The sequence below is a fragment of the Myripristis murdjan genome, chromosome 16, assembly GCF_902150065.1.
Source record: "Myripristis murdjan chromosome 16, fMyrMur1.1, whole genome shotgun sequence".
In the NCBI taxonomy this organism is placed as follows: Eukaryota; Metazoa; Chordata; class Actinopteri; order Holocentriformes; family Holocentridae; genus Myripristis; species Myripristis murdjan.
Genome location: NC_043995.1, coordinates 25,410,792 through 25,425,000, shown reverse-complemented (window position 1 = coordinate 25,425,000; position 14,209 = coordinate 25,410,792). Strand labels below are relative to the sequence as shown.

At 39.1% G+C, this 14,209-nt stretch overlaps 1 protein-coding gene across 1 annotated transcript in view; it reads left to right on the top strand.

The window, feature by feature from the left end:
* The window catches only part of LOC115373678 (uncharacterized), a 16,407-nt gene extending 9,815 nt beyond the window's left edge, over window positions 1-6,592 (top strand). The window contains exons 4-6 of the mRNA XM_030072176.1: window positions 5,449-5,530; window positions 6,219-6,318; window positions 6,413-6,592. Of these exons, the coding sequence (XP_029928036.1) occupies window positions 5,449-5,530; window positions 6,219-6,318; window positions 6,413-6,592 (362 nt within the window). The remainder of the gene's footprint in view (window positions 1-5,448; window positions 5,531-6,218; window positions 6,319-6,412) is intronic.
* The last annotated feature ends 7,617 nt before the right edge of the window (window positions 6,593-14,209 follow it).

Below are 14,209 nucleotides of genomic sequence, written 5' to 3'. Positions count from 1 at the left end.
ATACATTCATGCATTTTTTACAGTTTTTTTCAATTGCTTACACACAAAACCTTTATATATCACACTATTTCTAAACTCTTTCACTCAAACCTCACAACTTCACCTCAAATCAGCAAAACCATAAACTAATTCTCAGCCTTGACACAGTTTTCAATTTAGCTATTCACTTTTTGCAAATCAGTACACACAATTCTCTAGCTAACACACAAAAATCTGTCAGGAAGTAACTTGATTTCCCATTTCAAACACAACCAATCAAAATGCCACACTTATTCATCAGTGCCTCAGACTCTGTCCTCACATGTGTAAACAATAATCGCTTTATTGAACACCAACGAATCACTCCTTGACATAGGCCTATAAATAGGTCAAAGGTCAAACTATCTGTCAAACAACAATGCAGAGAGAGCCAGGGGAGTCAGAGGAAGATGCAGAGGACAAGGAGTCCAGGTTCGTGGAGGACGCTTTGGAACAGTGATGGGTCTTTCGCGAACGAAAGAGCCGGCTCTTTGAAGTGAACGGCGGGAGCCGGCTCCTGATTGGGAGCCGTTTTTTTTTTTTTTTTTCTTCAGGAGCCGGTTATTTTTTCTGCGAAAGCCGCACGTGATTATTCAAGATGTGGGGTACCGTCTGTCTGAACTGAGTGCTTCATCCCGAACCGGCAGTTACACACACACACACACACACACACACACACACACACACACACACACACTCACACTCACACTTTCCTCCATATTTGATGGTTGGTGTACTTTGCTTTGATTTTTGATTATATACTGTACAATGCTGCATCCACAACAGCAACTGATTTATTCAGAAAATTAAATATTTTTGGTTCCATTATTGCTTGTGTTGACTTCTATTTGCATGCTACTGGATTTTCACTCTTATATGGCAATATATCAAGAAAATCCATAGAAACAAAAGAGCTTTAGATTTAGAGCGACAGTGTGTAAATGATATACACAAGTATGTGACACAATGGGAAATGTGTTTGTGATGTGAGACAAATGCTTGCTTTTGCGATGTGTTTACAATATTTTGAATACTGTGTTTCATTTTGCAGTAGATAGGGCGCTTTTTGCATTTTGTGTTAGCAGTAGTTGGATTTGTGTGTAAAGTTTTGAGAAAAAGACAGAGCTTTGAAAATGTGTGTAAGCAATTGAAAAAAACTGTAAAACAGATGAGGGACGGTCCTCATTCATAATATATCAAAAACTCATCAGGTAAAACTTTACTTGTGATTTCTTTGTCATAGTTAACTCATCATTTGCAGATGACTTACAACATATTTGTGATGTCAACATAGCACTTACTTATCATTTACGACGGTGTATCGAGTGTGGCTAGATATTTTGACAGATAAATAACCAGAAACTTAATAACATTAAGTGAAGGTATTTTAACCCTTTGTGCAGAAATGCCTATGAAAAAAAAAAATCTAAAAATCGTGAAACATTTTTCCCCATTTTAACAAGAAGATAATGGATTTTGGGTGAGGACTTTTGAAGCAGTCCTAACTTCAAGTAAGTTGTGGATACTCAGAAATTAATATAGATAACATCAGTGAAAGGTAATTCATGATGTGTTGTTTTCTCACTGTACCCTCACAAAATTACTACCACAAAAATGCTGAATCTATTACTGAAACTAAATAAACTAGCCATTTAATGATAAATTAAATTAAATTACATTAAATTAGAATCCAAATCTGCTTGAAATATAACTACAAGGAAGGTGAAATAAATGTAAAATACTAAGACATGAGGATTATATGACTGGTCTTTGTGTCACTGATGGTCGGACTGACGGGTCATATAAGAGATCAGTTCATCTCATTATCAAAACTACAATTTGATTTACAAACAAAGGAAATGTTTCGCAATTTTTCAAGAGGAAACATTTTTAGAGTCTGCCTGCACACTAACCCTGGAAGGGGTTTTGCATCATGAAAGCAATATTCCAGTGTCAGCCACAAAATACCTACTGGCAAATCTAACGTAAAAATCCAAAAATAATCCATATCAGTGCTGTAAGCTAGAGATCCGACATTTAGAAATAACGTGTACAAAAATCTGAACCTCCAGACTCCTCTGAACTTGAGCCTCTTCCTCGTCTGATGAACCAACATGGCTGGAGCTCTTACACTGCTTCTGATTGGTCGTCTGCTGCACGGTGAGTTGCGTGGTCATAACGTCTTGCTGTCTTCATGTCTCCCAGTGAGCGAGATAGAAACTTGAGATATGCTGTATTTCTCCAGTTTTTTGGTGAGAAACTTGCACAGTGGAATTGCTTTATGACTATAAAGATATATTCTTCATACTTACAATTTGTGTTGCAGGTTCGTTGTGTGAGGTGTTTGACATTTTTATACCTGAGTCTATTGAGGTGCCAAGTGGATCCTGCGTGACCATCCCTTGCTCGTTTACCATAAAGGACCAATTTGAAAATTACTTAGATACAACGTGTGAAGGAGTATGGAGAATACATGACAAAGATGGCGACGATGTGTTTGGTGTCAGTGATCCACCTAGACAACAAACTACAGCGAGACTAACTGGAAACCTGACAGGAAACTTACAGCAAAAAGACTGCACCACCACATTGAACATGCGACCTGGTTACAATGGTGCATATTTTTTCAGGTTGCAATGTAAAAAATACCTGAAAATTACATTTACAGAGAAGACTGTGTACATTTCAATCACAGGTAGGCCTTGATATCCCTCTATTGCCAGTTAACATTACCCATTCTTCACTGAAAATGAAAGTCAAGTGATGAAGCCATGAGGGACGGCTGTTCATTTAAAAACTGGTCTGATTGTTTCCTTACAGAAGTTGCTCCTCCCAAACTGACAGCACATGCATTGAAGGTGAAGGAGGGGAATTCAGTGAATTTGAGCTGCTCTGCTGTGGCTCCCTGCGCCTTTCCACCGACTCTGATTTGGACGCCAAGCCTGGGTACAAGTCAGGTGACACAGGAGAAAATAGGGAACATGCCTACAGTCGTGACCTCTGTTCTGACCTTTACTGCGTCCAGAATCCACAACGGACAGACCATCTCCTGCTCTGTTATCTACAGCCAACAAAACGGCAGTGCGTTGTCTACTAACAAAACCCTCCATGTTTTATGTGAGTGAGCCAAACGTGACATTGTGATTGACGTTTTAAAATTTCACATTTAGAGGAGAAATAGAGTCTTTTGATCCCTTGTTTGCTCCATGATGTCAGTGTTTGTGCTTCTGAAGACAAATGTGAGTTATTTGTATTTTATAACACAGTATAACTCTCAATACTACCAAAATGCCATAAGGAATTAAGATACAGGTATATTTACCACAATCTATGTATGTATCTATCCATATTTGTGAATGAATACATTAATTTGTTGATTGATTTCCTGATTAGAGTAAGTGTAATGATTAGGGCAGCGAATCAGGCAGCCTCTTGTTCGAGTCAATGCCACCGGGTATGAGACAGTGGAAACTGCACATAACAGCTCTGATAAGATTTGTATCTATTAGAGTGGGAGTGGGAATATCACTGTGTTGCACTGGATAAGCATGGAGCGTTTGAGTCAGTGTGTAGTAAAACTGAGCTTCCTCTCTGCTCTGATAGGTTGTTTCCAACCTATCAATTGCCATAGTTGCTGGTTGTGTCCTATCTCCACTCTTGTATTCCTTACACACACATTTCTGTCAGTCACACACTAGATCAGTCTTGTTGTATAAGTTTGCAGACGATACCTCTGTGGTGGGTCTCATTACCACCGAGGATGAATCTGACTACCGCAGAGAAGTAGAGGAGCTGGTGAGATGGTGTGAAAGCAATAACCTGATACTTAACATCTCAAAAACCAAAGAACTGGTAGTTGACTTTAGAAAGATCTCTAGTCCCCTCACCACTCTGCCCATCAATGGGGAGGAGGTAAAGAGGGTCACCTCTTTTCAGTTCCTTGGGACCACCATCCATGAATACCTATCATGGGATCTCAACACCAATATTAAGATCAGCAAATCCCACCAGCGACTCTATTTCCTGCGGCAGTTCAAAAAGTTCAGGGTCAGCCAGGCAGCCATGATTCACTTCTACAGGTCTACTATTGAAAGTGTGCTCACATTCTCCATGCTTGTCCTTCGCTTTCATCACTCTTCTCCACAAGAATAATTAGGAAGGCTAAAAAAATCATAGCTGACCACTCTCATCCAGCACACTACCTTTTCAATCTCCTCCCATCAGACAGGAGATACAGAGGCATTAAGAGCTCAACATCTCGCTTCAGAGAAAGCACATACCCTTTGGCTATTAGACAACTGAACTTGCACTGACTTACTGAATACGTATGTACAGGGTACAATGTAAGTAGCACTTTAACAAAACTGCATGCACTTTCTATGCCGCTGGGTATTGTTTATTGTTCACTGCCTGTTTTCTTGTATTTATGATTGTCTTTTTGTACATGATGTGCTGTTGTACTGTCCTCGTTTTTGATATTTTTGTCTGAGAGTCTACCATGACAAATTCCTATCAACTTGTTGACATAGCAATAAATCTATTGAGTCTTGAATCTTGAATCTTGTTTACCGAATTACAGTCAAACGTTTAACAAAAACACCTCTCCGACCATGCCCTTGTTGTTCCTCACAGTTTCTCCGCAGATCCTGCCCTCCTCTGGCTGCATCAGAGCTGCAGCCCACATCAACTGCTCCTGTGAGACAGAGGGAAACCCCTCTCCCGCTGTGGAGTGGCAGATGGACGGGAGACCTGTCAATGACTCTGACGTCTTCACCATCAGACATGAGCCTCTGAGCGCCACGGGTCTGGTGAGGAGCTTCATCACCATTAATTCACAGGGGAAGGATTTGTCCACCCTGGTCTGCCACAGCACCAACTCTGTGGGATCTGCAAGGCTTCAGTTTTATATTCCCTCTCTGGAAACGTGTGTAGAAAATCAAGGTTTGTCTTTTACCCAGTTAATGATGATTCTGATGCACTTACCTATGTCCTGGCTTTATAGTTATGTATTAATCTTGTGGATCTTATATATTAAGCTCCTGAAACCTGTGCAATATTCACAAAATCTGTGATATATTTCTGTTCATTTGTTTTCCTACTACTTCTAACCTCCATGTAGTACCAATAAATCTATTACATTCTTTCAAGCATTCAGTTTTCTTTCTTTCTTTCTTTCTTTTTCTTTCTTTCTTTCTTTCTTTTTTTTTTTTTTTTTTTTTTTTTACTGATGCTTACACTTTTCTATATATGGCTTCAAAACATTTCAAAACTTTCATTCTTTAATAATTTTGTTTTGTGTTAGGTTTACTGTAATTTGACCTACAGGAGCTTTGCACCAAGTTGAATTTCTAGTTAACACACTTCTCTAATACTGACTCTAATACCAATGCTAATCTAATCTTCTGTTCTCCCTTGTATGTTTGTGTTCAGGACGAGTGCTGTTGCTGCTCTTAATTGCCATAGTCGCTGGTTTCATAGCAGTCACACTATGTGCTCTACTGTTTGTTATCAGGTAAGGTGAATGCTTGGGAAAGCTACAGTCATCAGAAAATCTGTATTAAATTTACTGTGCCAGTGTTTATGCAAGTCAACTCAGTTAATTTGACACTTGGATGGTTTTGGATAAATGCCCCAGAGCCACAGCAGCTCTGTGAGTGGACAAACAAACCTCCAGTCCACACTTGTCAAGTAACTGCCACTGAAAAATCGGCACCAAAACCACATGTGATTTATTTCACATGTTGACTTGTCCACATGTGATCCATAGGCAGATGGCTATTTAACACATGACACATTAAAACCCCGCATGTGAGAAATATACATGTGAACTGCAAACACATGGTTCTTGGACACGTGTTTGCAATTCACATATGTATTTCTCAAATGTAGGATATTATGTGCCACATATCAAGTTATCACATGTGGAAATAAAACATCATGAAATACAAGTGTCCAAAACACGTTTGCACTTCGCTTGCGTATTTCTCACATATTGGGTTTTCACATGCAAAACATTCGCACACTTGCAGCTCACATGTATCACATGTCTACCACAAACATGTGAACAACAAACAGCAAAATTTTCTGACACGTTAACTGCCATTGGTCATTAGCAACTCTCTTGGTTGAAAATGTGCTGTGTGTAGTCTATAGGCTATACTGAATTTCTCAGCGTTGTGAAGTCCTTCTGTATTTTTCAGAGCTCAGAGGAGCCGCCACAACCCTCCTAAGAGTCACACCACAGGTGGCACCAGTACAGCTGTGGCTTACCAAGCTGTGACAAGTGGAGAGGGAAGTAAGGTAACTATACTCAGACTGATCAAGTTTCTCATTTAAGTGACTGCAGAGTGACTGGCACAATATTTGCAGCACTGACAGCTGTTTTGGATTTCAGGTGCGGACCATGCCTGAGGAGAAGATCTACATCAACACCAAGGAGCTGAGAGCGTCACCTCCGTCTTCAGCAGCAACCATCTCTGAGGCAAGCCGCACCAACCTGCCAAGCTCTGAGCCACACAGTGCAAAAGGCCTCGGTGAAAGCTCGAGGAAGGCCAACACAGAGAGTGATGTGTAGTACTGATGTGTACATTTTGCAGTGGCTGACGTAGTCTGAGCAAGATGGAGCCGCTGTACCAGCAAATGAACAATGAATTTGCCCAAATAAACCCGAATAACAGGAATAAGATGCAAAAGTAGATCACAATGCAGTATTTTTTTATACTCGAACACCATTTGAGGCAAAATTGTGTGTGTGTGTGTGTGTGTGTGTGTGTGTGTGTGTGTGTGTGTGTGTGTTAGATACTCAGTGGTTCCTGTTTAGTAAAGGACACCTTTTCTCTTTTCCTGCATTTTAGTACTGATTTGTTTTTTATTTACATTTCTAATTTGAACTGTAATACTGTATTAGATATATGTAACTATGGATTGTAAATGGCTTTGTACTCATCTTTTTTTTTTTTTTTACAAAGTAGATAGGTGGACAGACAGACAGATAGATAGATAGATAGATAGGTAACCTGTGAGTATTAACTGCTGGAATTGCATTTCACTGTGATGGTACCTTGTATGATTATTTGCAACAAATAAACTTGATTGATTGATTGACTGATTGATAAAATAATATTTCATCATTGTCTAAATGTAATTAACAATGCCTGAGACTTTTATCTGCATTGTTTTCAATAGAGCAGATTCTTGCATGAGGCCACAGTCATTCTTTCAGACTTGCTCTGTGGTTCAGGATGACTGATTTAAATCAGCTCAGCAAGTTTCCTGTCTGAGACTGAATAGGAGGGTGTGTGTGTGTGTGTGAGTGTGTGTGTTTGTGTGTGAGGGGGGTCTTTGCACTATAACAGATCAGTGGGCCATCACAGACACTCTCATTCAGCAGCTCCTCTGGCAAGGTAAGACGTCATGCTCTTCATATCACTCATCGAGGAAAAATGTGAACCAAACAAGAAAAAAAAAGTATATACATATTTTTTTTAATTAAAAAAAAAAAAAAAAAACAGTAAACACTGAAATTGTTAGAGAATAATAGGTGAAGTCTGGCGTCACTTGAAAGTCTGTTTCTGTTCATACTGATGTAAGTCTGGCTGTGTGGTTTTATGTGTTTTACATTTTTGAAAATTTACATTGTTGCTTTTTTTCATAACTGTGCACACATTGTTAATACATGGTATGAATTACCTGTTGCATTCTTGGCATTTATTTAAATTAGATCATTAGTATATCATAATTTAGTAATATTACACTGTTTGTTGCCCTGACATGTCATGCCAGGACGCTATTTCTTGTAGATTGATTTTTATATCACTGATTCTTGGGAATTTGAATAAAACAGGTTTTAATTTTGAAAAAAAAAAAAAAAAAAAAAAGTGAGTTAAATTACAAAATCTGAAGGTATATCATTATAGGCCAAGGTCTTGGCTGTTCAGCAATGTACCAGTGCAACCTCCTCATTTTGCATTTTTTTTCATAAAATAGGTGTTTTTCCAGTTATTAGGCTACTTTGTTTTGTCAACACTGTCACCATAATGTTTTTTTTAAATTTGAAAAACATATTTTTGTATTAAAAGAGACTATTACTTTAATAATTCAACAGCACCAAAGAAACATATTGTACGTATATTCATTTAAAACCAATATAACTGCCTCTGACAGTGGTGACACTAATCTGACGGTGGTGACAGTGGCCTCATTACAACATACAATTCCAAATTTATACCACTCAAGTCAATGGCTTCTTGCTTAAACAACTTTATTTAACTATTTGGTACAAAAAATAACAATCCTGAGCACTGTTATAAGTATTTTTCAGACTTCAGTCATCACTGTCAGACAGAAAACCTGATGGTGGTGACGTCTGACGGTGGTGACAAAAACCTTCTCTTTCACATGATAAGCATGAATTGTTCATATTAGCCAGCTTGTTTCCCCCCTGTTGCTACCTACATCAGACCTCTTCTTAAAAGTATACATTTATTCCATAATCTAATCTAATATTTTTTATATAAAAGTGATGGTGTTGACATGTTATGGTTGTGACAGTAGCAGTGTCCCAAGATATGAAGAGATTTAAGCGAAAACAGCAAACTTACAGGAGCCTGAGTGGTCTTGAAGCATGCAGTAGAGCTGAAGGTTTGAAAAGGGGTCCTCAGGAATGTAACTGACCTTGTATTTGTAGAGTTTTTTGTTTTTTAAATAAATATTTGACGGTGGTGACGGATATGTGGGAAACATTTTGAGCAACCACAAAATAATAGTAAATATTGTTCAAAACTCATCATTTGTAGTTTTTAATACATATTATGATGTATTCTTTCCTGTGGTAAATATATTATTCAATGAAATTATTATTAATACATATTATGATGTATTCGTTCCTGTGGTAAATATATTATTCAATGAAATTATTACTTTTTGTTGTTTTAATCAAGTTGATCAATTATCTCCTATCCGAGGACAACTGGTTTTGTAGGGTATGGGCCAACATATAATCATTAAATTAATAAAAATTAAAAATAAACCTATAAAAGAACCTTACAAATGTGCAAAGGACCCCCTGATTATGCCTTTGATTCTTTTTATTCATTAAAATGTTGTAAATTTACAACAGAAATAGCATTTTTCTTAGTGGGACATGATTTATCCAAATTCCCAAGAATCAGTGATATATAGCTAAAATAATTTTCTTCCTTCTATGCTGAAACATGCCAAACTTATGTTATGGTGACAACAGTGATCTCACTGAAACTATGTAACTGCCGACTGTAACTTTTCCATCCTCATGACATAAACATGCCGTGTCGGAGCCTTTTTGTGCTGAGTTACCTGGTGGGTCCTCTGCATGACTGCCATGATTACTGGGTTTCAGAAATTAAAAGGTCGGACACGAGAAAGTCCTGCTGTCTATGGACTATTTCTGATTTCTGCACAGCTGTCAGCTTTCTCCATGGAGACGGCTCACCTGCTCAGACTGCTCTTCTCTGGTAAAATATACTTCATCTCTCTCTGTGTTGTCATAATATCAGTTTAAAAAAGTCAATGGCATAACATCTCTGATACAAAAAGCACTAGAATAGGAGGACGACTGGAAAAAGTAGAGCAACTACTGAAAAGCCAACATGTCAAGAAAACCCTCTGCAAAATCTTCAAACCCATCCACGTCGAGTGCAATAACGCATTGCTTCATGTTTTTTTTCTTGTTTGTTATAGAATTTGATTTTTGAAATTGAACTGAAGGTGTTGAAGTCAGTACTATGAAACAGTGACAGCATGGTTTCCAGTGGATAGCTCTGTCGGATGGGCATGTTAACCATATAGCTGACACTAAACACTAACCAATGTTTTAAATCTTTTACAGATCAAGATTTTGTTTTTTATTGTTTTGATTCTAGGCTCTGTAGATACATAAGTTCTGAAAATAAACTCTCCATTGTCGTTATCAGTAAAATCCAGTACAAAACCACGAAACAACATTTACCCACGTCCTGGACCGCCCTGGTGGCTTAACTGGCAGCGTGTGCCACATATTTGGGTTAACCCAATGTTTAGACCACAAGTGTATCAGGCATCATACATGCAACAGATACACTCTCATTTTAATGTACATAGCTGTCTGCAGTGGCTCGCATATCAGCTGCATCTCACCAGCATAGTCACGACCTTAAGTGCCTTTTTTAAACTTTTTATACGTTGTCTATCTCTCTGTTTTACATGCACAAAAAAAAAAAAAAAAACAGGAAAATTTGCTCACTTTCTGTTTAAACTCCCAAACTTTACACACATAAATGAACAGTTGCTGCAAATTCTCATTATCTCTGGTACGATAATCTTGGACATAAAAAGTTCTGTGTGTCAAAGCGCCAGCATGCATACAGTAGTGAACCACCTATCAAAGATATCAAGATCATTTTTGTGTCAATCTTCTCACATACAAAGGTGACCAATGAATTGGTAAATTCTAATCTTCCAAACAATAACCAGTCATCCAGTGGTTACAACACAAAGAGAAAACATTTACAGCCATTGTCAGGCACCACTGAGAAAAGTGTGAGACTTGTTAGAGCTAGTTTAGCTTGATGCAACAAAGGAAGGCTTGTGGTGAGGCTTTGGGCTTTCGCAGGAACGTCTCTGTGCATCACTGTTTCCAGTCACGAACAAAGTGGTTTGCATTCTCATTTATCTCTAGAAATAGGAAGACTAAAGAAAAGCACCGCAATTAACGCTGAATGCCTTCCCACCCCCCATCCCCCTCCCCTCACCACTCAAAGGGATATTGATACAGCAGCGGGTGAGCAGCTGGGACATTGAAGTACCCACAGAGGTCGCTGCAGTGGAGGGGAGCTGTGTTGAGGTGCCCTGCCGCACACAACCCCATCAACGGGTCATATGGTACAAGTATGATAATGTATATTATCCCAAAGTCTATGATGGACATAAATTTCTTAGTGTGGAAGCCCAGTTCAGAGGACGCACTTCAGTCCTGGGTAATGCTGCAGAGGGAGACTGCACACTGAAGATTAATGATGTGACAAGAGCCGACAGCAACCTTAGAGTTTACGTATGGATCAACCCAGATGAAAAACAGCACCAAAAATTTTATCACCAAAGTGTAACCATTCGCTTTGTTGGTAAGTATTTTTAAACCCCCGGCTAAATACAAGAAGTTCACATTTGTGTGCAAAGTTACTGAGTCATGATGGTTAAAGCCACAAACCAGATAAGGCAGAGTTCTCACAGTCAAAAAGTTTGTGTCAGTACTGTTTCTGACAAAGGAGCACGTACAATATAAAGTGATGGCAGCTTTTCGGACACTGTCATCAGGGCATAGACTGACAGTCCCACTGGCCAGGAAAAAGGGCTACAAAATGTCCTTCATCCTATCAGCTGTGGCCACTCTCAACAGGGAACTGTTAAATAGGTTCTTCATTTAAATAGGTTTTTCATTTTATTTATATTTATTACCATTATCCTTGCCCCACTGTTCTAATTCCCTCTTCAATTTTTAGATGACTGTTACCCGCTCATTAGGCTAACTCTTATATTTTTAGAACCCAGTTGGACTTCAGTGGGATGTGTTGCTTCATTTTTTCATTCTCTGTCTTATTAATTCTCTTATTGTGGTGTTTTTTTTTAATGGCTTGTGTTGTATGTTGTCCTGCTGACTCTATGCCGGAGCCAAAGACAAATTTCCATTTTTATGAATTTTAAATGGACAATAAAGTAGTCTGAGTCTGAGTCTGAAGGATGTATGTTTGAAGAGAACTTTTACATGTTTGAGCAGGAGCTTTCCCTTACATATCTATAACCAAAAATTATTTAATATACATTTTGATGTTGATGCAGATGCTTGCTTTGTGTATATATAGAGCCAAAAATAATGTTGAGAGAGCTGTCCATAGCTGCTCTGTGAATCAACTTTTATGATTTCAAAACAGTTTAGAAAGCATTTTTAAATTTTGAACATTTTGTGCGTATTTGGGTTGATGTTGAATTTGGCCACCTCCTGCTCTTGCCCATTCATCAAAAGCTTGGTATTAATGTAAATCATCAAACTGAGGCCATACGACTGGGAATGCATGTCCCAAACAATAACTCAGTGCTATTATTATTTTGTTGTAACCTCCAGAGAAAAAAGCTCCAGTGCTTTCCATCCAAGAGGAAATGGTGAATGAGGGGATTTTCCAGGCCAACTGCAGCATCCTCCACTCCTGCCCCTCTTCACCTCCCTCCCTTCAGTGGAGCATAAATCAATTTCCTGAAAACTCCACATTGGTGATTTTTAAGAAGGAAGAAAAGGGGCAGTGGCTGTACACTGAGAGTCTGCAGGGAGTAGCATCATATAAACTGCATCAAAGCAAACTGGCATGTACCGCTCGGTTCAGTAGCTTCACCACGGACAGCAACCAAGCCGCTCTCAACGTTTTCTGTAAGCGATTTGGCTCCAGCACACAGCAGCAAATCAAGAAATCTGGCAGAGATAAATGTAGCCATCAAGTATGCCCAGGGAGCTGTTGATTATCTGTATTGCTGTTCCTCTACATCCACAGATGAACCTATAAATGTGACCCTGAAGGTGGAAAAACAACCGGTAACTGAGGGTCACAGCGTCATCGTGGAGTGTCTTGCTGATTGTAACCCACGACCACATGAGTACTCCTGGCTCCGAAGACACATGGGTCAAGAAAACCAAACAAGTTCAGCTCAAGGGAAAAAGTCCTTTAACAACATAATGCGAGATACTTCTGTCTCCTGCATTGCTCGCAACAACATTGGAGACGGGCGGTCGGACTGGATGTATCTGGATGTTCAGTGTAAATATACCTCTTTTTAAACTGACTCACTCGCTGGCTTTGTGTTTTAAACTTTATTTATTTCCTTTCAAAATTCAAATTCATGAATTCATGTGAGAGAGCTGCATAAAACAACCACAGTTTCTTTTTTCTTTGTTTGAGGAGCTGCTCCACTGCAGGAACTCGGGGCTCAATGCCGTAAAAACGCCACCCTGTAATACTTTACTTAAGTTAACAAACAGATATTGGTGATATACCTTGCATTCCTGGACCCAATTTATTGCTTTCCCCCGCATTCGAAGATCGGGTAATGGACTATCGATTGGGCTCTTTTGAGGCTCTGCTGGTCTATTTTGAGCAAAACTTGGGGGAATGATTAATTTTTTACTCTGCTGTCTGGCATTTTGAGAAGAAACCGGCCAGGCAGCAGCGCCCTAAGCTTCACGCTCGGTATCTCGGACCTGCTGGGTCAAATTTAATGAACCTCTGGGGAGTGCTGAGTTTTTACACTGATGTCCAGCATCGACAAAATGAAACTGATTGGCCAACAGCACCAACAAGCAAAAAGGTCTCGAAATGTCATTCAGCTATGTCTCAGACACCACACATCACAAATACATACAAAATAGAAAAACAAAAATAAAAAAAGAAAGGTTATCAAAAATTAAGAGAAATTGTCTTGATTTTAGCGTGCTGACAAGACATTTTTGACATTGTACAGTGGGTTTTGAAGTGGTTGGAGATTTTTCTCAACCCATGGATGAAAAATCTGAGAGTGGGTTTGGATTGCTTTTTATATAACAACACTGTTGTTACTTTGTAGATGCCCCAGCCATCCTGAATGACTCCGCCTGCCACCTCATAGGTGACAATCTGAGATGTGTCTGCAAGGCAGAAGCCTCCCCTAATGCCTCTATATACTGGACCATCAATGGAAATGACACTCTCCCGTTCTCCTTCACTTCAGTCTCAACAATTAAGAAAAATACAGTCAGTGTGGAAATAAATGGCATTGTCCAAGGACACCCAAATGTGTCTTGTGAGGCCAGAAACCATCTGGGTAGTGACACCAAAGATCTGACAGTTTTACCCCAACAAACCTGGCCAAACACGTGTAAGCACAGCAGTATTTTTTTTTTCTTTAACACACCATAATTCAAGCAGAGCAGACCAAGGCCTTTTTCCCATTCTCTTCTTTCATGTTGTTTCCTTCACAGTTCTCCCATGGTTGTTGGCTGCAACAGCACTTGTAGTTGCTTTGCTGCTAGGGTGCACGGTATTCATTTACAGAAGACATCCCAGCAACAGGTTTGTAGACATCTTTTCTTGTCATTCATCGTCATGATGTTTTTGGGAGTGTTAATCTATTTTAAATACTCCAAGGACAGATATCC